This window comes from Lissotriton vulgaris, chromosome 12 (assembly GCF_964263255.1).
Source record: "Lissotriton vulgaris chromosome 12, aLisVul1.2, whole genome shotgun sequence".
Classification (NCBI taxonomy): domain Eukaryota; kingdom Metazoa; phylum Chordata; class Amphibia; order Caudata; family Salamandridae; genus Lissotriton; species Lissotriton vulgaris.
Window position 1 is genome coordinate 365633241 of NC_141700.1, and position 21594 is coordinate 365654834.

At 44.6% G+C, this 21594-nt stretch overlaps 1 protein-coding gene across 2 annotated transcripts in view; it reads right to left on the reverse strand.

Annotated features, from left to right (window-relative positions):
* The window catches only part of RHPN2 (rhophilin Rho GTPase binding protein 2), a 286819-nt gene that overhangs the window by 69252 nt on the left and 195973 nt on the right, over positions 1-21594 (reverse strand). For both annotated transcript variants that reach the window (XR_015302422.1, XM_086945136.1), the window contains exons 7-8: positions 14621-14787; positions 10105-10292 (exon numbers count right to left, since the gene is read on the reverse strand). Coding sequence is in view for 1 of the 2 variants with exons in the window: in XM_086945136.1 (XP_086801262.1) it covers positions 10105-10292; positions 14621-14787 (355 nt within the window). In the remaining variant the exon portion in view is untranslated. The remainder of the gene's footprint in view (positions 1-10104; positions 10293-14620; positions 14788-21594) is intronic.

A 21594-nucleotide genomic window follows, 5' to 3' on the forward strand; every position in this document is an offset into this window, starting at 1 on the left:
AATAAGAAGTCAGATCTGCTATACAAGCGTTTATCCTTTCAACCCCTAGTGAGACAATACTCTACATACTGGGTCACACGCCGTATCGGAATCCCTCTAGGAGCATCATCCAAACCACACCATTTGACTAAGAGACTGAAAAAGTGTAATAAGATTAACAAGTTACTTACCTTTGGTAGAAAGACTATCTAGCAGCAGGTTCCTTACCTTGCAATTATCCCCAGGTGTCAGACTGGATCTAGAAATCTTTCGTGAGCACTACCTCTGTGCATCTGTAGGTGGCGCCGCTCTGCGAGGCAACGTGAGCACCATAAGTGATGTGTGTGGTGCCTATTTAAGCACCACACCATTGTGCTCATGTCAGTTGCTTTTCACGGCTTCCACGCCAGAAGAAATAGGGCCATGAAAGAGAGAACAGCCCTTAACTCTAAAGTTCATTTGCTAAGTGGGGAGGATGGTGTGTCTGTAAGGAATCTGCAGCTAGACCAAGTCTCTACCACATAAGGCGTTACCGAAGGTAACTAACGTGTTCATCTGATAAAGACAGCTAGCTGCAGACTCCTTACCTTTGAATATATACCCAAGCCATACCTTCCCTGAGGTGGGTCTGTGAACATGGTTTAAACTAGACAGTCCTGCAGGACCAAATGGGAAAAGAGCCCATCTCAACGGACCTGACTGTCCAGGTAAAAGTGTTCGGTGAACGTATGCAGTGAGCCTGCGCTGCTGCCGGGCACATGTCCAAGATCAGAACTCAGCATGATAACGCAGTGGTCGCATCTTTTGATCTGGTGGAATAAACATACAAGCCCTCCAATACCTAGCAGATCTTAATGCAGAGTACGATCCATCAGGAGATGGTTGATTTCTGCACAGCCTTCTCTTTAATGGCCTGACATATCCCACAAACAGTCAATCATCCATCCGGAAAGGTATTGTGAGGCGGAGTATAAAAGGTAGGCATAGTAATGGACTGACCTATGTGATATAGGGTGACTATCTTCGGCAAGTGGGACACTCGAGTCCGAAGAACCAACTAGTCTGAAAAGAAAGATACATGTGGAGGCTTGATGACTACAAAGATGAATGGGGCGTCTCTGCACCCCAAATCCAGACGCACTGCTGTGATCATTATTTTTGCACTTGTTAGTACATGTTCCATTGTTTACTCCAAAGAATCCAAAATACTCCATAGATTAGAATGATGTTACTTCCTTTATTTTCCAATGCACTGTCAACACATAATTAGCCAATGTTTTTCCATAATACTTTTCCTGCCACGGATATGCCACAACAGGCCTTTTTCCGGGCACGTATATAAAACATAAAACATCCTTAATATTCAATGATGATGTAACCCAATGCATTTCAAACTTTTTTTAAGTTCTTCCTCAGGGGTCCACTGAAAAATTAAATAAAAACATTGCTGTAAACATATTGCTTAAATAGCTGCAGTTAAATACAATTTGCACCAAAGTCACATGACTGTACTGTTTATTTCGATCACCCCATGGTAATATGTGTTTTAAGCGCTACCCTCGAAAACCGGAGCTAAAACGCTACCGTGATTGAATTAAAGTGAATCACCACATTGGCTTTCTTATCACGATGTTAAACCCTCCTGAATCTGAAGTTCGGTACCCAGTATACCACCCCCGTTATTACCCTTCAAATCTCAACCCGAGTTTATCTTGCCTCATAGTTCCATACCTGTAATATTAAGTTCTAATTGCACGCACAGTGGCGGTGTCGGACTGCACGCCATCTTATCCCGTAAATTAAGCTACTAAGATGAAGTCCCGCCTTTTTATCTCGCCTATCCCAGCCTAACTTTACCTTCCACTCTGCAAAATACTACCTCTCCCATAATACATCTCCGCGGACAACCGGGTTAATGTGCTTAGTCTCCCTGCACCTGCGTGATTCACCAGCTGATTTCTTACTATACCCCGCCCACCCTGTTGATCAAATTAAATGCGCAAAAAACGATCTCTCTAACCACGTTATATTAATACGTGCAATTTACATTTCACTTGTCAACAATGTAAAAAACAGTAAAACCACATTGTAAATGATAGATCATGATGCTCATGTCCTTGCTCAATGAAAGCAAAATACGCCTCAGCAGGTTCCATTAACTTTTTAAAGATGTGCTTTTCATGTGAATTTTCCAGTCCATCAGAAGTTTGTTGATCAGTTCATTTAGCTTTTTCATTTCTTTTGTGGGTGCTACGCGCAGGTCGGGCAGTAAATATTATGATACTTTTTGTGGAAGTTGCCGTGCACTCCTCATTTCACTTTTTAAACCATTGTGCTCCATTTTCTTTCCTTTTGAAACGTTTTTGCGTGCTCCCTGGATAACGTGGTCCACCCATTACCACGTTAACGATTACAAAGATGAATGGGGCGTCTCTGCACCCCAAATCCAGACGCACTGCTGTGATCATTATTTTTGCACTTGTTAGTACATGTTCTATTGTTTACTCCAAAGAATCCAAAATACTCCATAGATTAGAATGATGTTACTTCAGATTCAGGAGGGTTTAACATCGTGATAAGAAAGCCAATGTGGTGATTCACTTTAATTCAATCACGGTAGCGTTTTAGCTCCGGTTTTCGAGGGTAGCGCTTAAAACACATATTACCATGGGGTGATCGAAATAAACAGTACAGTCATGTGACTTTGGTGCAAATTGTATTTAACTGCAGCTATTTAAGCAATATGTTTACAGCAATGTTTTTATTTAATTTTTCAGTGGACCCCTGAGGAAGAACTTAAAAAAGTTTGAAATGCATTGGGTTACATCATCATTGAATATTAAGGATGTTTTATGTTTTATATACGTGCCCGGAAAAAGGCCTGTTGTGGCATATCCGTGGCAGGAAAAGTATTATGGAAAAACATTGGCTAATTATGTGTTGACAGTGCATTGGAAAATAAAGGAAGTAACATCATTCTAATCTATGGAGTATTTTGGATTCTTTGGAGTAAACAATAGAACATGTACTAACAAGTGCAAAAATAATGATCACAGCAGTGCGTCTGGATTTGGGGTGCAGAGACGCCCCATTCATCTTTGTAATCGTTAACTTCCACGTGGTAATGGGTGGACCACGTTATCCAGGGAGCATGCAAAAACGTTTCAAAAGGAAAGAAAATGGAGCACAATGGTTTAAAAAGTGAAATGAGGAGTGCACGGCAACTTCCACAAAAAGAGGCTTAGATGACAACGCCTGCAGTTTGCTGACCCTGTGGCAGATGCATTTGCCACCAAAAAACCCGTCTTGCTCGTGAGAAGCCTAAGAAGACCGGTATGAAGCAGCTCAAAGGGAGCACACATCAGAAAAGTAAGAACCAAATGTAGGTCTCGTTGAGGCATAACAAATGGAGTTTGTTGAAACATGTGCCGGAGACCTTAAAGGAACCTATTTACAAAAGGGGACTTGAAGAGGGAAGGTTGATTTGGCAGCCGCAGGAAAGCAGAGATGGCAGGTAAGTAACCCACTAGGGTGCCCAATGCAGAGCCCTAGCTGGGCAAGGGCAAGGATAAACAACAAGACCTGAGAAAGGAGAGGCAGATAAGGGGTCAACCTGTTTGGCTGTGCACCATGCCACAAGCTTGTACAATGGTGGCATATACCACCTTGGTGGAGTGACGCCAAGCTGCCAAGATAAAATCATAGACTTCAGGCGGGAGATGAAAAGCTGTCAACTGCTGCTGCTCAATCTCGATACATGAAGTACGGTGCATTGACAGGTTTGGGAGCAGAACTCTCCCCTGCTGCTGCAACAGAAGATCCTACCAAAGGGGTTGCCTGATTGGAGGACCGATGGACATGCTCAACAGCTCAGGATATCAGTCTCTCCGAGCCCAGTCGGAGACACAAGGATGATTGGGTTTGGTCATTCCTGATTTTCTTGAAAACTCTAGGCAGGAGTGGTATGGGTGGAAAGGCATACAACAGGCCAAAGCTCTACTCAAGACAAAACGCGTTTCAGATTGAGATTCACCTGGGTAACCCAGCTCAGAAGAGCTGGAATTGTGTTTTCTCTGCAATGGTAAACAGATCTAGCCTAGGTTTTCCTCACTACTAAAAAAGACCTTGCACCACTGAATGATGGAGGCACCACTCATGATCTGCTAGGCATCTTTGGTTGAGATTGTCTGCCCTGGTGTTCAGAGATCCCGCCAGATGTTGACCCACCATGGAAATGCCCTGACGTTCCAGCCAAGTCCAGAGAGACCGGGCCTCCTAACAGAGGGTTCTTGACCCCACTCCACCCTGTTTATTGCATTACCACATGGCGGTGGTGTTGTCCGTTAACACCTGCACTAGCCTTTCTTTGATGTAGGGTAGAAAGGCTTTCAATGCAAGTTGGATCGCTCGGAGCTCCAACATGTTGATGTGGAGTCTGGATTCCACCAGAGACCAGAGTCCTCTGATCTCCACCTCTCCCAGGAGTGACGCATATGTCACTACTATCAGATCTAGCTGGGGATGGGAGAGGGGTCTGCCGCTCACTTAATTGTGGTTTGTTAAATACCACTGCCGATTTTTGCTGTGCCCTCTGAGATCAGGAGCTTGTTGAAAAAATGTCCCTGATGTTGCAGCCACTGGAACTTTAGGTTCCACTGCAGAGTACACATATGCCAGCAGGTATAGGTCTCAAGCAGGATGCAGGAGGCCATGAGGCCCATCGGTCTCAAAGGTAGTCTCACTAAATTCCAGGATAGAGGCTGAAACATTGGTATCATAGACTGCATATACTGGACTTGCCGTTCGGGAGGAAAAGCCGGAAACTGCACTGTGTCCAGCCCAGAGCAAAGGGATTGTCTGAGAAGGGGTTTGGCATGTTGATAGTGAACCCCAGATAGTGCAAGAGGCGTGCCGTAATATGGAGGTGGGAGATGACTGCTTGGGCGAGCCTGCCTTCCACAATCAGTTGTTGAGATAGGGAAGACTGGTACCCCTGATCTCTGCAAATGAGCTGCAACCACAGTCAGTCACCTTGGTGAACACCTGAGTAGTGCTGGTGAGACCAAAGACGAGCATAAATAACTAAGTGCTTGTGGCCTGCCGGGAACTGCAGGTAATATCTGTAGCAGGCGGGACAGGGATGTAGTAGTAGGCATCTTGAAAGTCCAAGGCTACCATCCAGTCTCCCGGAACCAAGGCAAACAGGACTAGAGCATTTTTAATTTCTCCTTCCGCTGGAAGATTTGAGAGGGAGTAGGTCTAGGATAGGGCAAACTCACCCGTCCTTCTTGGACCTAAGAAGGTAACGGAAATAGCAACCACAGCCTGCTGCTATCGGCCCCCTCTCTGTGGCTCCCTTGGCCAAGAGAGTCGCCACTTCCTGGTTGAGTAAGGAAATTAGGTTCTCTTTCAGACGTCGTACAATCTGGAGAACCCAGCAGTCAGATGTGATTGGCTTGCAGTGGTGAAAGTGATGGTGTATCCTGTCTTTCAATGGGTTCCCATGATGATCAGAAGGAAAACTAAAGAGGTTTGGAAGCTGCAGCTGCAGGGGGAGTGAGGGACTAGCCCGACCTCTGGCTACATGACCCATTAGACCTGTGGGTGCCGCATAATCAGCCAGGCAGGGGCTGGGAAGCTTACATGCCATGGTGGCTGGGCAGGCAGAGAAACCCTTCCTTTTCCAGGAAAGTATAGAAAGGCAGACTGGGGTTTGCGTGGGAAGGCCCCAGGACATGTCATTAGCTCTGCTCATCGTTGAAGCGCTCTAGCACTGAGTCTGCCTTGTCTCTGAGGAGACAGGAGCCATCAAAGGGCTTATCCTTTAACGTGGCTTGGGCATCCACTGAAAAGCTAGTGGTTCTCACCCAGGCTGGTGCCAAAGGGCTACAGACAATGAAACCACTCTGCCCAGTGTATCGGTCGTATCCAGCCCACAGCGAACCGTGAACTTAGTTGCGTCCCTCCTGTCAGCAACAGCCTGAGAGAGTATGGGTCGGGACTCCTCCGAGACCATAGGCAGCACCTGCGAACTGAGTTGCAGAGTAAGTGGAGTATCGCCCCAAAAGACATGTGTGGTGTTCACCGACTAAAGTGCCAGGCTGGTGGAAGAAAATCTCTTCTTGCCTAAGGTATCCAGCCTCTTGGATTCCCTGTCCGGTGGAGTGGTAGGAAATGCGCCAGGATTTGTTTCGGACGTAGAGGCTGGAACTACCAAGTTCTGGGGAGGGGTGTTGGGGGAGTAAGTTGAGGGCTCCTGAGGTGGGGCAATGGCAACAAGCTATTGTCCTATTCACAGGAAACCATGTGCAGGGCTTGGACCATGACCCAAGTAGGACACGTCCATGAGGACTCCATTAAACGGGAGAAGCGGTTCAGGTCGGGTGACTATTGGTTGAAGCACCTCCATCAAGACGTTTTTTTACTGAGAATCACAGAGGGAAGAGGAAGGACTAGGACCTCAGCTGCCCTCCTCACCACCATTGCAAAGGAGACTCCCTCCTCCATAGCCACGATAAGAGGAAAGACCAAGCCGGTATCTGGAGAGGTGTTCAAACCGCTGGCCATCCGTCAAATCCTCACACCAGTTGTCCTTATTGAGTTCTAGGAACTGGTATTCGTAAGGGTCCACTGGACCCTCCCAATCTTCCCCAAGTCCTAGCCCATAGATATAGGGCCCAGGCTCCGGCCTGGAGGGAATGGCTCCAGTCAGCGTTGGCATCGGACAACGCCCAACCGGATCCGTGTCAGGGATAGTAGTGACGCCACTGGGGACGCCGGCAAAGAGATCGGCATTCGGAAAGGTTGAAGTGGCACGACCGGCGTCCACCAGGTCCATCCACGGGGTGAGCCTGCTGGCTGAAAACCAATAGGGGCCACTAACGAGCCCGCAGGGCCCCAAGGCACACCAGCCTGCCCGGATATGAGGTGCATGGCCTTCTAAAACTCAGAGTTGGTCAGTGGTCACCCCAGCTTCAGGAAGCCCCCGCAAGAGCAGAGGTGGCCCAGGCTCAACTGCAAGGTCAAGTCTTGAATGTCGACGCTCCCTTGTGTCGTCAGATGACTTCCACGGACAGGACGAACTCCAAGATCTCTTTCAATGTTTGCGTTTCTATTTGTTGTGGTATTCACCCAAACGCCCGGATGACTGAGACTGCGACAAAGCTCAATGGATCCGTGACTGATCCTTGGACCTTCTTCTCCACCTGAATCGAGACCGAAGCGGCGTCGCACATATCAATTCAATGTAGGTCTTTGTGTCATGGTCGTGCTCGAGACACCAGAGGCAGACTAGGTGTGGATCTGTCAACCACACCCACATCTGCTGGTGTCAAGTGCCACAGGGCTTAAAACCAATCTTTCTCGTGGGCATCTTGCCAAACCAGGAACCAACTCAAAAAGTCTTCCACCAAAGGTCAAAAAAGGTCAGTCAAAAAGTGCCTGGGGTATCTCTTTTCCAGACATGTTCTAACTGGCGCGGAAAGAAATGAACTGACATCAGCACGCTGGATTGGTAGCTATATAGGCCCCGCGCACTGCACCTTTGGTGCCGACGATGCCACGGAGATCATAATGATGGATGCCTTCTACGAGCGCAGGGGTACTGCACACGAATAAGTTCTGGATCCAGTCTGACGCCTGGCGATAATTCTAAGGTAGGCTGGTTTGCACTTTGTAAATGCCTTTACATATGTATGTACTTTCATGCCTCACCAGGTAGGAATTCAGTACAAAAGGGGATGGAATTCAGCAGCACATTCCACAACCGAGAATCCCAGCTTCTAAATACATGTATGCTCACACGATTGGAAATACCACTGTGCAGGTAAATATTTTTTGCTCTATGTTATGCTCTTTTTGTACACATTGCTGAGTAGCACAGATTATCGGTGTTCTCAGGAAATACCTGCTTGATCTATAATTCTTTATTTGCCATCCAGCATTGAGTCACAATAAGATATATGATACTCAGGGTAGGGAATACTAGTATTGACTCAAATATAGTTGTTTTTGCAATGATTCTGTTTCTTACACTGCTATTTTTGATATGCTAATGGTGAATGCCAGATCTTGCAAAATCTCAAACAATTAAATAAAAATAAGGAACTATTAACTACTAGCAGCCCGTCCCGACGTTGTCCGGGGGGGGTCCCCTTTTGCGCAACCACCACCTTCAGGGCCCCTAATTAGCTGCACACAGTTCACCGCTCCTCCCCGTGCTAACGGGCCGCTCCTCCCCTTGCTTCACCCACCTCTTAGCAATAAACCTCATCTCCGGCTGACCAATGCCCTGTGCAAACACGCACACATGTCTCTCTTTATTATTATTTTATTTTGCGTTCTGTCTTTTATTTCCGTTGTGAATGTGGTACCACATTGGAGACTTCCCGCAGGCGTGTGTGAGCGATAAAGGGCCGCTTCTCCCCTTGCTTCACCCATGTCAGCCCGAGTCCTTTCCTCCGCTCCTCCCCGCGTTCCTCTCAGCCGCACATTGGAGACTTCCCGCAGGCATGTGTGAGCGCTAACGGGCCGCTCCTCCCCTTGCTTCACCCACCTCAGCCCAAGTCCTTTCCTCCGCTCCTCCCCGCACTTCACTCAGCCGCACACGTTCCGATCCTCCCCGCGCTTCACCTACCTCAGCCTGAGTTCCTCGCTCCTGTCCGCCCTCCTGTCCACCGCTCCTCGACCTCCTCGCGCTCCTGTCCACCGCAACCCCCCGCGCTAGATGATGTCAGCACGCACGTTCACGTCGTTAGCGCACACGCCCGGCGCTACTTCCAAGGGACTACTTTTTTATGAATGTATATTTTTTATAGAACGTATATTTTTTGGGTATATATAGCCTATGTCACTCTGCAGACCCTGACAATTCTAATGATGTATCGTGTGTTTGGATTGGCGCTGTGGTTCCCGAGTTTACCCGCCTCAAAGGTTCAAAGTTCTTACTTTATAATAGTAGTATAGATAAACAGATGCGATTCCTGTAGCTAATTTCTACACAGTTTTGTGATGACATGATCACAAAGTACAGGTTCATACTGGATTAGGTTGACATGATATTATTAACTCCGGCGCCCATCATTGGCAGGGCAGGTAGCAGGCCTTCACGAGGGGACCATAATTGACTCCCCCCTCAAGACCGCAGGGACATCCAAGGAGGCAATGATCTCTTCTTTTAGGAGTAATAGGCTGGGACACGCAAGAGGTGTTCCCCCAAGTGCTAGTAGCGCATACACACCTGAATAGAGGTATTGTAGGAAGATAGAGTGTCTTTTCTCTACTCCTATTTATTATCTTAGTATATCAATCACACGGTCCTGACGAAGCGCATGGGGATCCACTAGGGAACCAATGACGGCTCGAAACATGTGGACCAGCACGCACATTCACAGTCACACAAGGGCACTATGAGCAGTGGAGTAATACCCTGACCTCTATGCTATCTATTAACAGAGGTGCCCGATGCCCCTGTAGAATTCTTTTACCTTCACCTCCCGGACCAACAAATAAAATTAATCCTCACAGCACCGGTGGGGTAATTTTAAAGCATCAGCACGCACCGTTTTAGGCCCACACACCCACATGCACAACTGCGGCGTCTCCTAAAAAGATCTCCGACAAACAGCCCTCTCGCGGGGCCCATAGGGGACAGCAGGGCCAACCCACAAGGAGCAACGCCCGATGATGAAGCATGACACTCGCAAGGGTGTGTGAGGTCACTAAAATTCAAAGGAGAAATTCCCCCACCTTCATCTACTGGGGACACTGTATATAGAGACTTATCCTTTCTTCTTTCCCCTTTCCTCTTCATACGTGACTAAATAGGTTACGAATCTGAACTTTTAGGAACAGTTACCACACAGTGATTAGATGATATCATGAAATTTTAATAACGCCTTTCATAATTAGCATACTAAGTGGTACGCTAGTGTGAAGTGTGCATGTAGATGACCAATCATCAATGTACTGCATTCTTATGTAAATTGATATTTAGTTATTTTGATATTTGCTGTCAACGTTAGCAAATATTGTTGCCAAGTGTCAAATTAGCTCTCTAAATATGTGTGAAATATTAGTTATTTACACGAAAGAGTAACACAGATTAGCAATAATTTATAAACATACCTTCGCTGCTTCTTGGGCAATTTTCACAAGTGTGAAAAATTCATTCCGTATTCCAGAGAGGCTTATTTTCTCAAAGAAGCATTCCTGAGCTTCAGCAAGCATCATTTTAACAAGCACGCTCAGCATTGCAGGGCTCATGTCGTAACTAGGCGTGTGAGTGAATGTCTCCTTTAAGTAGTTGAGAACACCTGAAAAAACATAATGTTCACCTTTATTAAAGCTGAATACAATTACACTGAAGATACTTTAAATAAATGACAGATAACCAAGGGTAAGCAATAACATGAAGTTAAAAACCATTAAAATAATGCCTGTGGTGAGGTGACTTTTTGATTCGGTATACCCCCCTGAATCTTTCAGTAATGCCATAGCTGGAAGATGATCGGTCAATGTATGTCAGACCATGTATCCCATGCAGGGCAGACTTCCAACATACATTTTTCTTATCCAGGGCTACCAGGGAAATCTTGGCAGCCCTGTACAGGAAACCAAAGAAATTAACAACTTTAGCTGGGTGAACAACCCCAGCCAAACATGGTCATTTGCATTTTCATTTTCAAAAACTAGCTCCGCTTTGGAGCTTTGTTCAGAAAAAACAAAACAAACACTTTGCGGAGCCGACTCATTAAACATGGTGCCCATGGAGAGTGTATACTGGAAAATGGTGGTGTGACAGTGCAATATGTGTACCCCGGGGCTACCTGCATAAATCCTTCACAATGCACAACATGGACTGCGCATTAGGAGACAAATGAAAATCTGCCATTCTTTCATTTTGCTAGGTTGCTGTAAGCTCTCACTGGACTCATGAGCAGGAAATGTAGACTTGGGTGCCCAGGGTTCCTGGTGTCCATCCTGCTGCTGAGGCCTTCAACGTGGATGTAGCAGAAAGTTGCAGGGCCAGTGCCACACTGGAGAATGCTAACAGATGGGACCGCTCCTCTGAGTCCCCAAATGGATTGAATATTGGGATCAAGCAGGCATAAGGAGATCTGTTGAGCAGTGGCAGCTGAGGAGTGAGCTGTGACAGGCCGGAGAGACCCTGACATTGTGGAGGGCTTAAGTGGGATGTTGATCCATAGAAGAAACTAGAGGATGAGACTATTCCTGTAGCAGGAAACCACAATCAACTGTGTGACACGCGACTTGCTGGTGGGCCGTGGTGCCCATGTTGCACTGAACGCTGCTCGGGAGGTGAATGCGGAGAGCGAGAGTGCCTGGACTTTGTGTCCATGTGGACATTACTCCTGCCCCTTGCGCTGATGGACCGGCCCTCTGCTGCAGGCACTGGGGCTACAGTTTTGTCTTCACCTCGCTGATGAGGAATAGCACATCAAACATCTGGCTACTTTTCAATGCGATGGGTAGCTGCATGGCTAACCATGGTATCCTAGCACTCGCGCCCATTAAAATAGAGAAGGTCTTCAACTCAAGCGTTCAATTCACTAGACTGGGTATATCTCTGTGTGGGGTTCCTAAAAATGAGACTAGAACATAAACTAATGAATAGTGCAGATTATTGTACGTCCACCTCATTGCCAAGGTCGAGACTAGAAAGTCCATTTCTGTGCAGATACAGATGAGAGGTGCATGCTATGTTGCCCATTCTCCACCATTGTTTCCTTGCAATGGAACCAATTGTTGTGATGTTCAGCCAAATGGAAAACTGGAGGGCAGGGTGATTCACTCACCTCCCCTATACACAAGTGCTGTATTGTTATACTTTTGAGATCTAGAGACTCACCAGGTCAACATCCTACGAGCCCTACATCCTACGAGCCCTAAAGAATTTTGGTGCAGTGTTGGGGCTACACATGAGCAATGTTAAATACTGGCAGTGAATTAACTGATCAGTTACCCCATCTGCCACTGAAGTGGGAGTGTATGACTTTCAAATCCTTGGTGTCAAGATTTACTAGGAAAAATCTAACCTAATAGATAGCAAGTTTACTAAGTACCTTTTGAGCATTCAAGAATCTATGACTTTTTGGAGGAAACTACCAAGAGGCAATAGGAAGGATGGCCATTGCCGAAATGATTCTATTGCCCCATGTCCTTAGTCTATTCACAGAAATTTCAGTCTACATTCCTACCGGCTTCTCTGAAGAACTAAATATTGTCCCAAGAGACCTGATTTTGAGTGACCAAAGGCACAAATTGGCCTTATGTAAACTTTAGTGCTTCATTGACAAGGGTGGCCTTAGAGTTTCAAATTCCATAAATTATTATTTTGTTGCCCAACTTCAGTGGGTTGCATGCTTGATAGTTGGCCCTCTATTTGCTGAGGCTAGGCAAGTTTGAGAGCCCATGGGAGTCAAATCGCTTCTCCCCACTGTGACTGCGTCCCTGGTTTTCACCCTGTCGAGGATTTATTCTCCCAGAGGTGGCAAATTTTTGCTGGCATATCGTACTAGCCAGAACGAAAAACAAAGTTGGCATGCACTCCCAACTTGCCCTTATGGTGTATCCCGAGCTTAAGAAGATGACATTGACTACTGATACCCCATCCTAAATGAGCAATTCCTACTCTTTATCACAATAACTAGTGCTGTCAAAGATCTGGCCACAACATACTATATACCACTACAGCCCATGTAGTGCTTGAAAACATGCGTAGCATTGGTGGCGCCAAGAAGGCAATCAACAGATTATTTAAGCGTTGACACAAATGACCAAATTATGTTGATGACATGCAACAAGTAAGTCAGCATGGACGCTTGAATAATACTCCATCATCTCAAACATAATCAAAGTATGTGCTTCTTCTAGGATATCATACTTGAAAAGGTAGATGCTGAACTGAATAGAAATGGTCTGAGATAAACTTACTGCATTTCTATATGAAAGACAGCAGCTCTAATGCATCTCACTACCCCATGGCATAAGTGCTGTACAGCTTGAGAGACCAGAAAAAGTGTTCAATTTCTGAGTATGGAACAAAATAAAATATTTTCCCATTTACCCTAAATATATAATCTTGCACCACCTAATGCTCACCAATGCTGCCTTCAGGGATGGTAAAACAACATAAAACCAAATTAGCTATAAAAGAAAAAAACAATGCAAAGACAATTAGGATTGGTCATGCACGAGCTGGTCGCCCAGCTTATGTAGCTAGGTATACTGCTCCAACTATGCCATAGCAAGCATGTCTCTTTTTCTCTATCAAATGGGCCTTTTTGTCCATTGCCACTGTTGGGGGCAACGTCACTACCCTCAACATCATACCTTCCAAACTACAGACAGCAAACAAACCCTAGTGTTCCTAAAACTAGAATGCACCCGATGCCACAAAGGCTGTTGCAGCGAGGCTAAGGCCATATTATTGAGTCCATTCAATGCCCAAGACTGCAAGGTTGCCTAAACCATTCCTAGCTGCAAGCAAGCAGCACCAAGTTATGTCCACCTGCCTTCCGAAAGTCGGATGGGGCAGACTAAGGTGCAGCTGGAATCTTGCAAATATAAAAGTCCTGTAAGATTTGGCGGCCATGTTGGAGGAAGATGATTTATTTAAAATGTTTTTTCCATCATCAGCAAGTCAATGAGGATTTATCAGCAATGGTAGTGTAAGGAGTGGTGCTTTTTGACTTTTTATTCTTATCAAAGGTCCTGGTATACCTTTGGTACCGTCTGGTATGAATCTTCTGTGAACATATTTACTCTAAGACCAACCTCGAAGTAAATTAAACAGGAGAGACACACGATCTGTTACAATACTATGACTTTACTCCATGGAGAGGAATGTCTTTGTTTTTCACAGAACTGAGTTGCCTACAGGTGTGTGCGGATGCTGGTCCTAAGCCTGTGATAGTTAAGACAATGTGGCGATGCTGAAATTTGTATTGTACATGTATACTCATTTTTGTCCGTCACCACATGGTCTCAGCTTGTCTTAAGATTTTTCACCACACCTTTCCAAACCGGACCACAGATTAGGTTCAAATTTACAAACTCAGCCCAATTAGGCCATAGACAAGGAAAAAGAGTTAAAAGTTATTTCTATTAATGATTGTCTGTTGATTATATTGGTAGTCGCTGAACTTGGAGGTAATGTGGTCGCCACTCTAATAAGGTTGTACTAACTATTGTCCCCATCTTAAACCCCACCCCAGAAATCTTGTGGTTTGCCATTTGCTACTGTTTGTGGCTATCCTTTCAAGGTTAGGATAAGAGGTACTATTCCATACTCAAGAAAGTATCTCGGTTCGGACACAAAATGATTGCCGTCACTCAAAGATGTGAACAGCACAGTCTATATTTAAAGCCAGAGGATTTTTCGCTCTTCCTTCTCCACGATCTCACACCAAGTGGTGATAACATGAGCCTCAATACTTACAGCCCCTATGATTCATGACAAAATATAATTTCACCAAATCTAATCTTATTAGGTGAGGTTTTATGTCCGAGTTAATTTCTCACTAAAAAAAGGACAATTTGAGAAAGAAACAGAAATCTTAGTTTTACCATATGACTGCACTGGATTTTAGACATAGACCTTTCTTACTGCTTTTCATACCTGCAGCCTTCTGGAAAGCAGTGACGGCATCATCAAGTCCAGTTTGCGTCTGTCTGTTACATCTTGTGCCAATCTGTGTGTATAGGGCCCCGATGTTAAATAAAATACTAGCTTTTTCTAATGCTATATTTTGCTGACACACTGGCACTCCTGTAAAGGAATCATACCTGGAAAAAGAAACCACAAATATGACTATTTGCATAGGATTGGGAAAATATAGTGTTATCATTTGTTTCAAGCAGATCTTTTGTTTTTCATGTGTGACCTACAAGTACAAACTAGGATGCAAATCACATTATCAAACAATTACCACAATTTCCAATAACAATTGTGAAAATGCGAGCTTGCCTCGCTAGGAAGCAACAATTTCAGCTCTTACCTTGAAACATGTTTCATCAGCGTGACAGTCACTGTTAATGGAGCAAGAATCACAACCTTGGCCAGCAGAGCATTAACATCACATCTAATGTTAAATTGGCTTACACAGGGCACAATACACTTTCAGCTTGTCACTAGAGAAGTATATGAATTGCTAATGACTGAAAGAAAAAGTTACTCACCTACAGTATCTATATTTCTGGTGAATAAAATGTCTTCCCAGTTGCTTCACCTTATGAATATGCCGAGGCCCCAGACTGAAGCCCTAAATATTTTCTCTTAACTATAGCTATCTACTACTATGGAACTCCGATCATGGCTTCATCCGCCCCAGAAGTGACAACACCAGTCTATGTAGGGTGCTGTTTGGTCCAATGTCATCAATTATTTACTTTTTCAGCACTCAAATGAGGCATGTGTTGAGGAACCAGACTGAGCAAGGTTAATGGCAGTAGATGATCATACATCGAAACGTAAAACAGCTAGATAACTTGGAAGTTATTAGAACCTGCACTACTTTAGAAGGGGGGTGAAGTGAGGACAGTGAAGAATCTGAAGGAAAATATAATATCCACACAAAATACCATTATACATTTATCAAATTGCACTTCTAAATAAGCAGTCTTAGCCTTTGGCCTTCAATATGCCACATTGATTAAGCTTTCTGTCAGTCAAAATGCATACCTTTAGTCTTAGAATAATGTATCTTTAGGTTCTACACCTGATTATCTACGCCTGCAAAAAACACCATATTCACCCACTCCACATTACTATAAATCTTTCAATGGATCTATAGCAAAGTTATTCTCTCTCTCCCCACCAAAATTCAATATCCCATCCAGACTAAACACACAAAGGACACTATGGGCCCGATTCACAGAACTAACTTAAGACAAAATCCTAAACTTACTACCATTTTGGTATTCACAGAAGGTTCTTACTCATTGATGAGTAAGTGCCTTCTGTGAATACCAAAATGAGTTACTCATTTTGGTATTCACAGAAGGCACTTACTCATCAATGAGTAAGTGCCTTCTGTGAATACCAAAATGGTAGTAAGTTTAGGATGTTGTCTTAAGTTAGTTCTGTGAATCGAGCCCTATGTATCACCAACATCTAACCAAAAAATATGAACAGTTTCATTCTGCTCATGGAATGTCTTCGTTACTTTCACTCAGTCCTATTCTTAACTGCCTTCACTGGAAACTTGATGAATCCCAATAAAAACAGCAAACCACAGCCCCCCACACTGTTTATGCAGACAAACTTGTATGCAGGCAGGCAGAAATAACCTATACTTCAACCACTCCTTAAACAACCGGCAAGGTTGTGCAGTTAGTCTCCTCCTCAACATTTTTATCACATCTATCCACACAGTATTACAGGGAAACACACTCTCCTGTGAACACATCCTATTATTATGTTTTATTATCAATTTAAACTCACTTAAGCTCATACCAACATCTACCATGAATAATGCACATTTACCTAACACACCCATGTACCAGACCAACACAATCCATCATGTCAACTAGTAACATTGTCTCTATTTCTCCTTTAATGGTAGGTAGTATGTCAGAGTACTGAAAACAGAAACGGTGTCTTACGAAAATATTGTGGCCCAAATATCAAGAACCAAAATATTGTTAAGGCAATTATATATAGTTTACTATTCTCAACTCCACATTCATGTACTTTAAAGGCATAAATATAGTCAAACTGCAAATATGTGAAGTTAAGTATAGTAAACCTATACGTAACTGGATACTTGCGTTCATGATATTGTTGTAGTTAATGTTTTGTTCACAATATATTTATAGGACGATATTACGCCCATGATATCCAGTAATTAATGTACCTCCAACATTAGCACTCTCTTAAAACACACCATCAGCACTCTCCCTTTGGCCCCACCCTCATGCTTTTAGCTTCCACACCACATTACCATTTGAGTTAAATTGCTTCATTACTTTCACAGCCAAACACATTCCCATACTTTGGTTCATTAAGAACTCCTATGCCCCCTGCAAACACTCACACTTCCCACCCACACCCAAATCATCAAGCCCTTTGCATGCTCATCAACGTACTGATCTGCCTTTCCAAAATCTACAATCCTCAATGACTTGTAGGTGTGATACCAATCTCTACTTCCAACTACCAATATCTGGTGACTCAACTCTTCTCTAAAAAGATACACCTTTCTGATAGACTCGCAGTTTACCTCCCAGCCAAAAATCTATTGAAGGCCCTATAATCTAGGTTTTACTATAGACAATATACAAATCCCAATGTCACACAAGCCTAAATTCCTACCAACTCATTAGAATCATATTTCTTGTACCTTTATACATCCAGACACCTTCGGTGACCAAATAATTCTAACACACTTTAACCTCTCTATGCATCCTCTGTACAATACTCCACAGGGATTCATCCTGGCTCTCTAAATGCTTACTTGCTATATCTCCTGATGCTGTTCACGCACCTCGCCCTCAACCTTACTGGTGAGCATCCCTTAACGGTTAACCCGGGCTATCCTTATAGCTCTTTTCACCAAGTCACCTAGGAACATTTTATTCTCATTCAGCTCCCCCTATCACCACTTTGCTGACAATACTCAAATCTTCTTCGTTCATTCTTTCACATTGACCTTTAAAAAAACAATCTCCGACAGTAATGGCCATTAGAACATGTATGCCTCTTACTACTTCAGGCCAAACACTTTTAAGATGGAAATATTCTAATTTCTAGTGTTATTTGCCCCTTCTTCACTGCCACCGTCCCCCACCAAAACACTCAAATTACCTTCCTCTGCTAGGAACGTCTGTGTATAATTTGACTAAAAAGTTATGTTAACTTCCTTCATAAGCTTCACTAATCATCTCCTCTTCAGGCTCCAGGAGTGTTGCTCTCCTCTAGATAGAGCTATCTACTCATCAATGCATACATTTTTAATCATACTTTGTAGACCTCTAATTCCCCACTCATCCTGTGCTGTATCTAGATTTAGGTCTTCTGAACACTAGTGTGCCTGCGTCCAATGCCCTCCTCAGCCATCTTCAAGTAAACACTTCCCTTCCTGCATTCAAGACCACACTCAATGTTCTCCAATGCTGTCATGAGGACCTGTTGAGCTGACCCCCTCACACCCTTCAGAGGATCTCTGACCTTAACAAGTTGTATATTGTTTTTATATAGAAATTCTTGAATCATACTTAAATCATTCTCGGTCATCGAAATAGGAGTCTCACAGTAAAACTAGAAAGCAGTGCCATGTTAAAAATAGCCTAGAAAAAGCCTAGAGAACATGGACTGTAGCAACCTATCTCTATCATTTAAAAAGAACTAAACTCCAGGCTGTCAAGCAGCAGCCCCCTCTGGAATACTCCCCTCAGAGGCTTCATTCCCGCAGATTTTCTAGAGCATGTCCTGTGGAGGGCCCCTCCCCTAAACCATTGCTCAGTTGAACTTTACTTTTCCTAAAAGTGAGAGAAAAACTGACAATCTATGCTGTCAAACTTCACTAAAAATGAACCTTTCAGGTCATACGGAACCTGTGGGGAAAAGAGCCTGCATTCTGAGGATCAACATAAGGACTGCATCTAATGTCTCTACCCATCTCACAAGGTAAAAGATCGCAAAATATGTCGTACTTTTTCATCCAAACCTTAAAAGACAGAGAAGGGAGACTTGTTATGGCTTCAGAGGCTTAAAGCAAAGGATGCTCCAGTTTCTGAGGAGGATAGTGAGGATTCTTCAAAATCTACAAAAAAGGCTCAAAAAAGGGAGAGGTAAGAAGGTAGATTATATCAAGAACCTCCCAAAAAATGTTTTGAAAAAAAACCACCATGGCGTTTCAAAGGATCGAAGTCCATCAGAAGAATGTTTTCATTAAAAAAAAAAGAGGACTTCTCACAAAAGTCAGAAAAATCAAAGCCTGAGCGAAGTCCATCAGAAGCATAAAAGACTAGAATCTCCCACCGGAAAATCAAAGTCTGAACCCGCCACACCATCTACAGACAAGCTGACGACGACTGCACCGTTGGTGAGAAAATCCGCTACAACACTCACATAGTCGACAGCAACACCATTGGTTTCAGCAACAGTGACGACAGTGACTGCCGTCAGTAATTCAACGACTACTTCCACGACTACTAATTGTTTGACGATCCTCGCGGACCAGAGAGAAGGACCTGAAGCTGTCCGCCTGAATCTAGAGATAGCCGCCAGGTGTACCTTGATGGAAGAATGTGCCAGGCCTGACTTCGCTTGAGAAAGAATGTAGGGCAATATCTGGTGAGGAGCAGAAGAGAACGGATGGAAATTCTGTCGGTAGCACCATAAGCAGAAACGTTTCCATTTCACGCGATAGGTCTTATTCGTACTTGGTGCAAAGGCTTGAGATAATATTTCTTTACACTCCTGAGGGATATTTAAATCCTGGAATTCCCGGTGCTCAGGTGCCACTCTGTCAATTGGAGAGAGCTCGGTTCTGGATGCAACACTTGGCCCTGGGACATTGTCAAAAGAGATGGAATGGGCCGTAGGTGAATTGGCTGATCCCGAGACAGCAGGAGAAGCTCTGTGAACCAGAATTGGCAGGGCAATGCTGGTGCGATCAAAATCATTCTGCAGGGTTCCGTCTTGAGTTTCCTGATTAGCCTCGGAATCAGGGGAATTGGAGGAAAGGCGTAAACAAATGTGCCTAACCAGGCTATCGAAAGAGCATTCCCCAATGAGCAGCGATGGTGATCTCTGATTGCATAGAACTGGCATTTCCTGTTGTCTGGGGTTGCGAATAGGTCTATGGACGGAGTGCCCCAACATGCGAAGACTCCGTCGAGAGTGTCCTGATCCAGTTCCCACTCGTGACAGACTGATTTCAGACAACTTAAAGTATCCGCTGTCGTGTTGAGTGTACCTGGGAGATGTTCTGCTGAGAGAGAAACTCGGTTGAGAATTGCCCATTCCCATATGTCTTGGGCCTCCCTTGATACAACTAGAGATCTTGTTCTGCCTTGTTTGTTCACGTAATGCACGGCCGTCATGTTGTCCGTACGAACCAGTACCGTGGAAATCTGAATTCTTGGAAGGAAAACCTGCAAAGCTAAATGAATTGCCTTGAGCTCCAGAAGATTGATGTGGAAAGTACGCTGCTCTGGCATCCAATGACCGCTCACTTGTAGGTCTTGTAAAACAGCTCCCCAGCCTTCCAGCGAGGCATCCGTGGTCAGAACCAAGGGAGATGGAGCAATCTTGAAAGTGAGACCCTTTGAGATATTGTCTTTGTTCGTCCACCAATTGGCCGCCTTCCTCATGAGAGATGCGACCATTATCTTGTCATCGAATGAGCCTCCTGCCTGGCGCCATTGCCTGTCTAGCTGCTCCTGCAACGGGCGCATACGTAGTATGCAATGAGGAATTAAGGGTATGCAGGATGAAATCGATCCTAGGAGCGACTTTTACAGACGGACCAATAGAGATCGTCTCCTTTGCAATTGACAAGCCGAGAGAATGAGCCTTCTTTGTCTTTCCTCCGATGGGAAAACCTTGCAGCATCTTGTACCCAGAATGGAACCTAGGAATTTGGCCGACCTGGATGGGTGAAGGACCTATTTGTTCCTGTTGAGTTGTAGACCCAGAAGATCGAAAAGTCGAATGCAACTTTTGACTGCTCTTTTAGTTGCTTTAGAAGATGGAGCTTTTATCAACCAATCGTCTAGGTAGGGAAAACGTTCTAGAGATTGTCTTCTGAGACACGCTGCCACCGGGGCTAAAACCTTCGTGAATATCCGAGGAGCGGATCTGAGCCCAAAAGGCAAGACTTTGAATTGAAAATGGCTCTTAGCTACTGTTCAGCTTAAGAATCGTCTGTGAGCTGGGTGGATCGGTAAGTGAAAATATGCGTCCTGGAGATCCAGAGTTGCCATGTAATCTCTTTGGATTGAGAAGGCGCAAAAAATTGTGAAGGGATACCATCCGGAATGACAGCTTTATGAGATAGGTGTTGAGCTCCTCAGGTCTAAAATTGGGCGCCATTTCTCCTCCGTCTTGCGAACCAGGAAAAACCTGGAATAGAACCCTTCTTCTCTTTGAGATAGAGGTACAGGCTCTATCGCTCTCTTGATGAGCAGTTGATGGGTTTCGAGACGTAGAAGCTGTAGATGTTTTGTGCGAGGGGCTCTGGAAGGTGGGAGGTGTTGAAATTCCAATGTGTGGCCAAACCGAATGATATTGAGAACCCACCAATCTGATGTTATGATCTTTCAGCTGCGCAGACAGTGTGAAATACTGCCCCCTACTGATGTTTCCAGGGGTGGAGGAACAGTAGACCAAGCAGAGAGGCCGATATTGACATTTAGAAGAATCTATCCCTTGACGCCCCTGTCGACCTCTTGCAGGTTGGCGAGAGAAAGACGCCGACTGGCCCTGGCGTTGAGAGTATTGAGGCTTGTAAGTCTGCGAAGATTGCGAATAGGAGTAGCGTTGTTGGTATCCTCCTCTGTAGTTTGAAAAACCTTAACCTCTTGCCCCTAGGAAAGGTACCCTGCGATATTGTAACATGCCTAAGGACCTAGCCGTTTCGTGTCCTT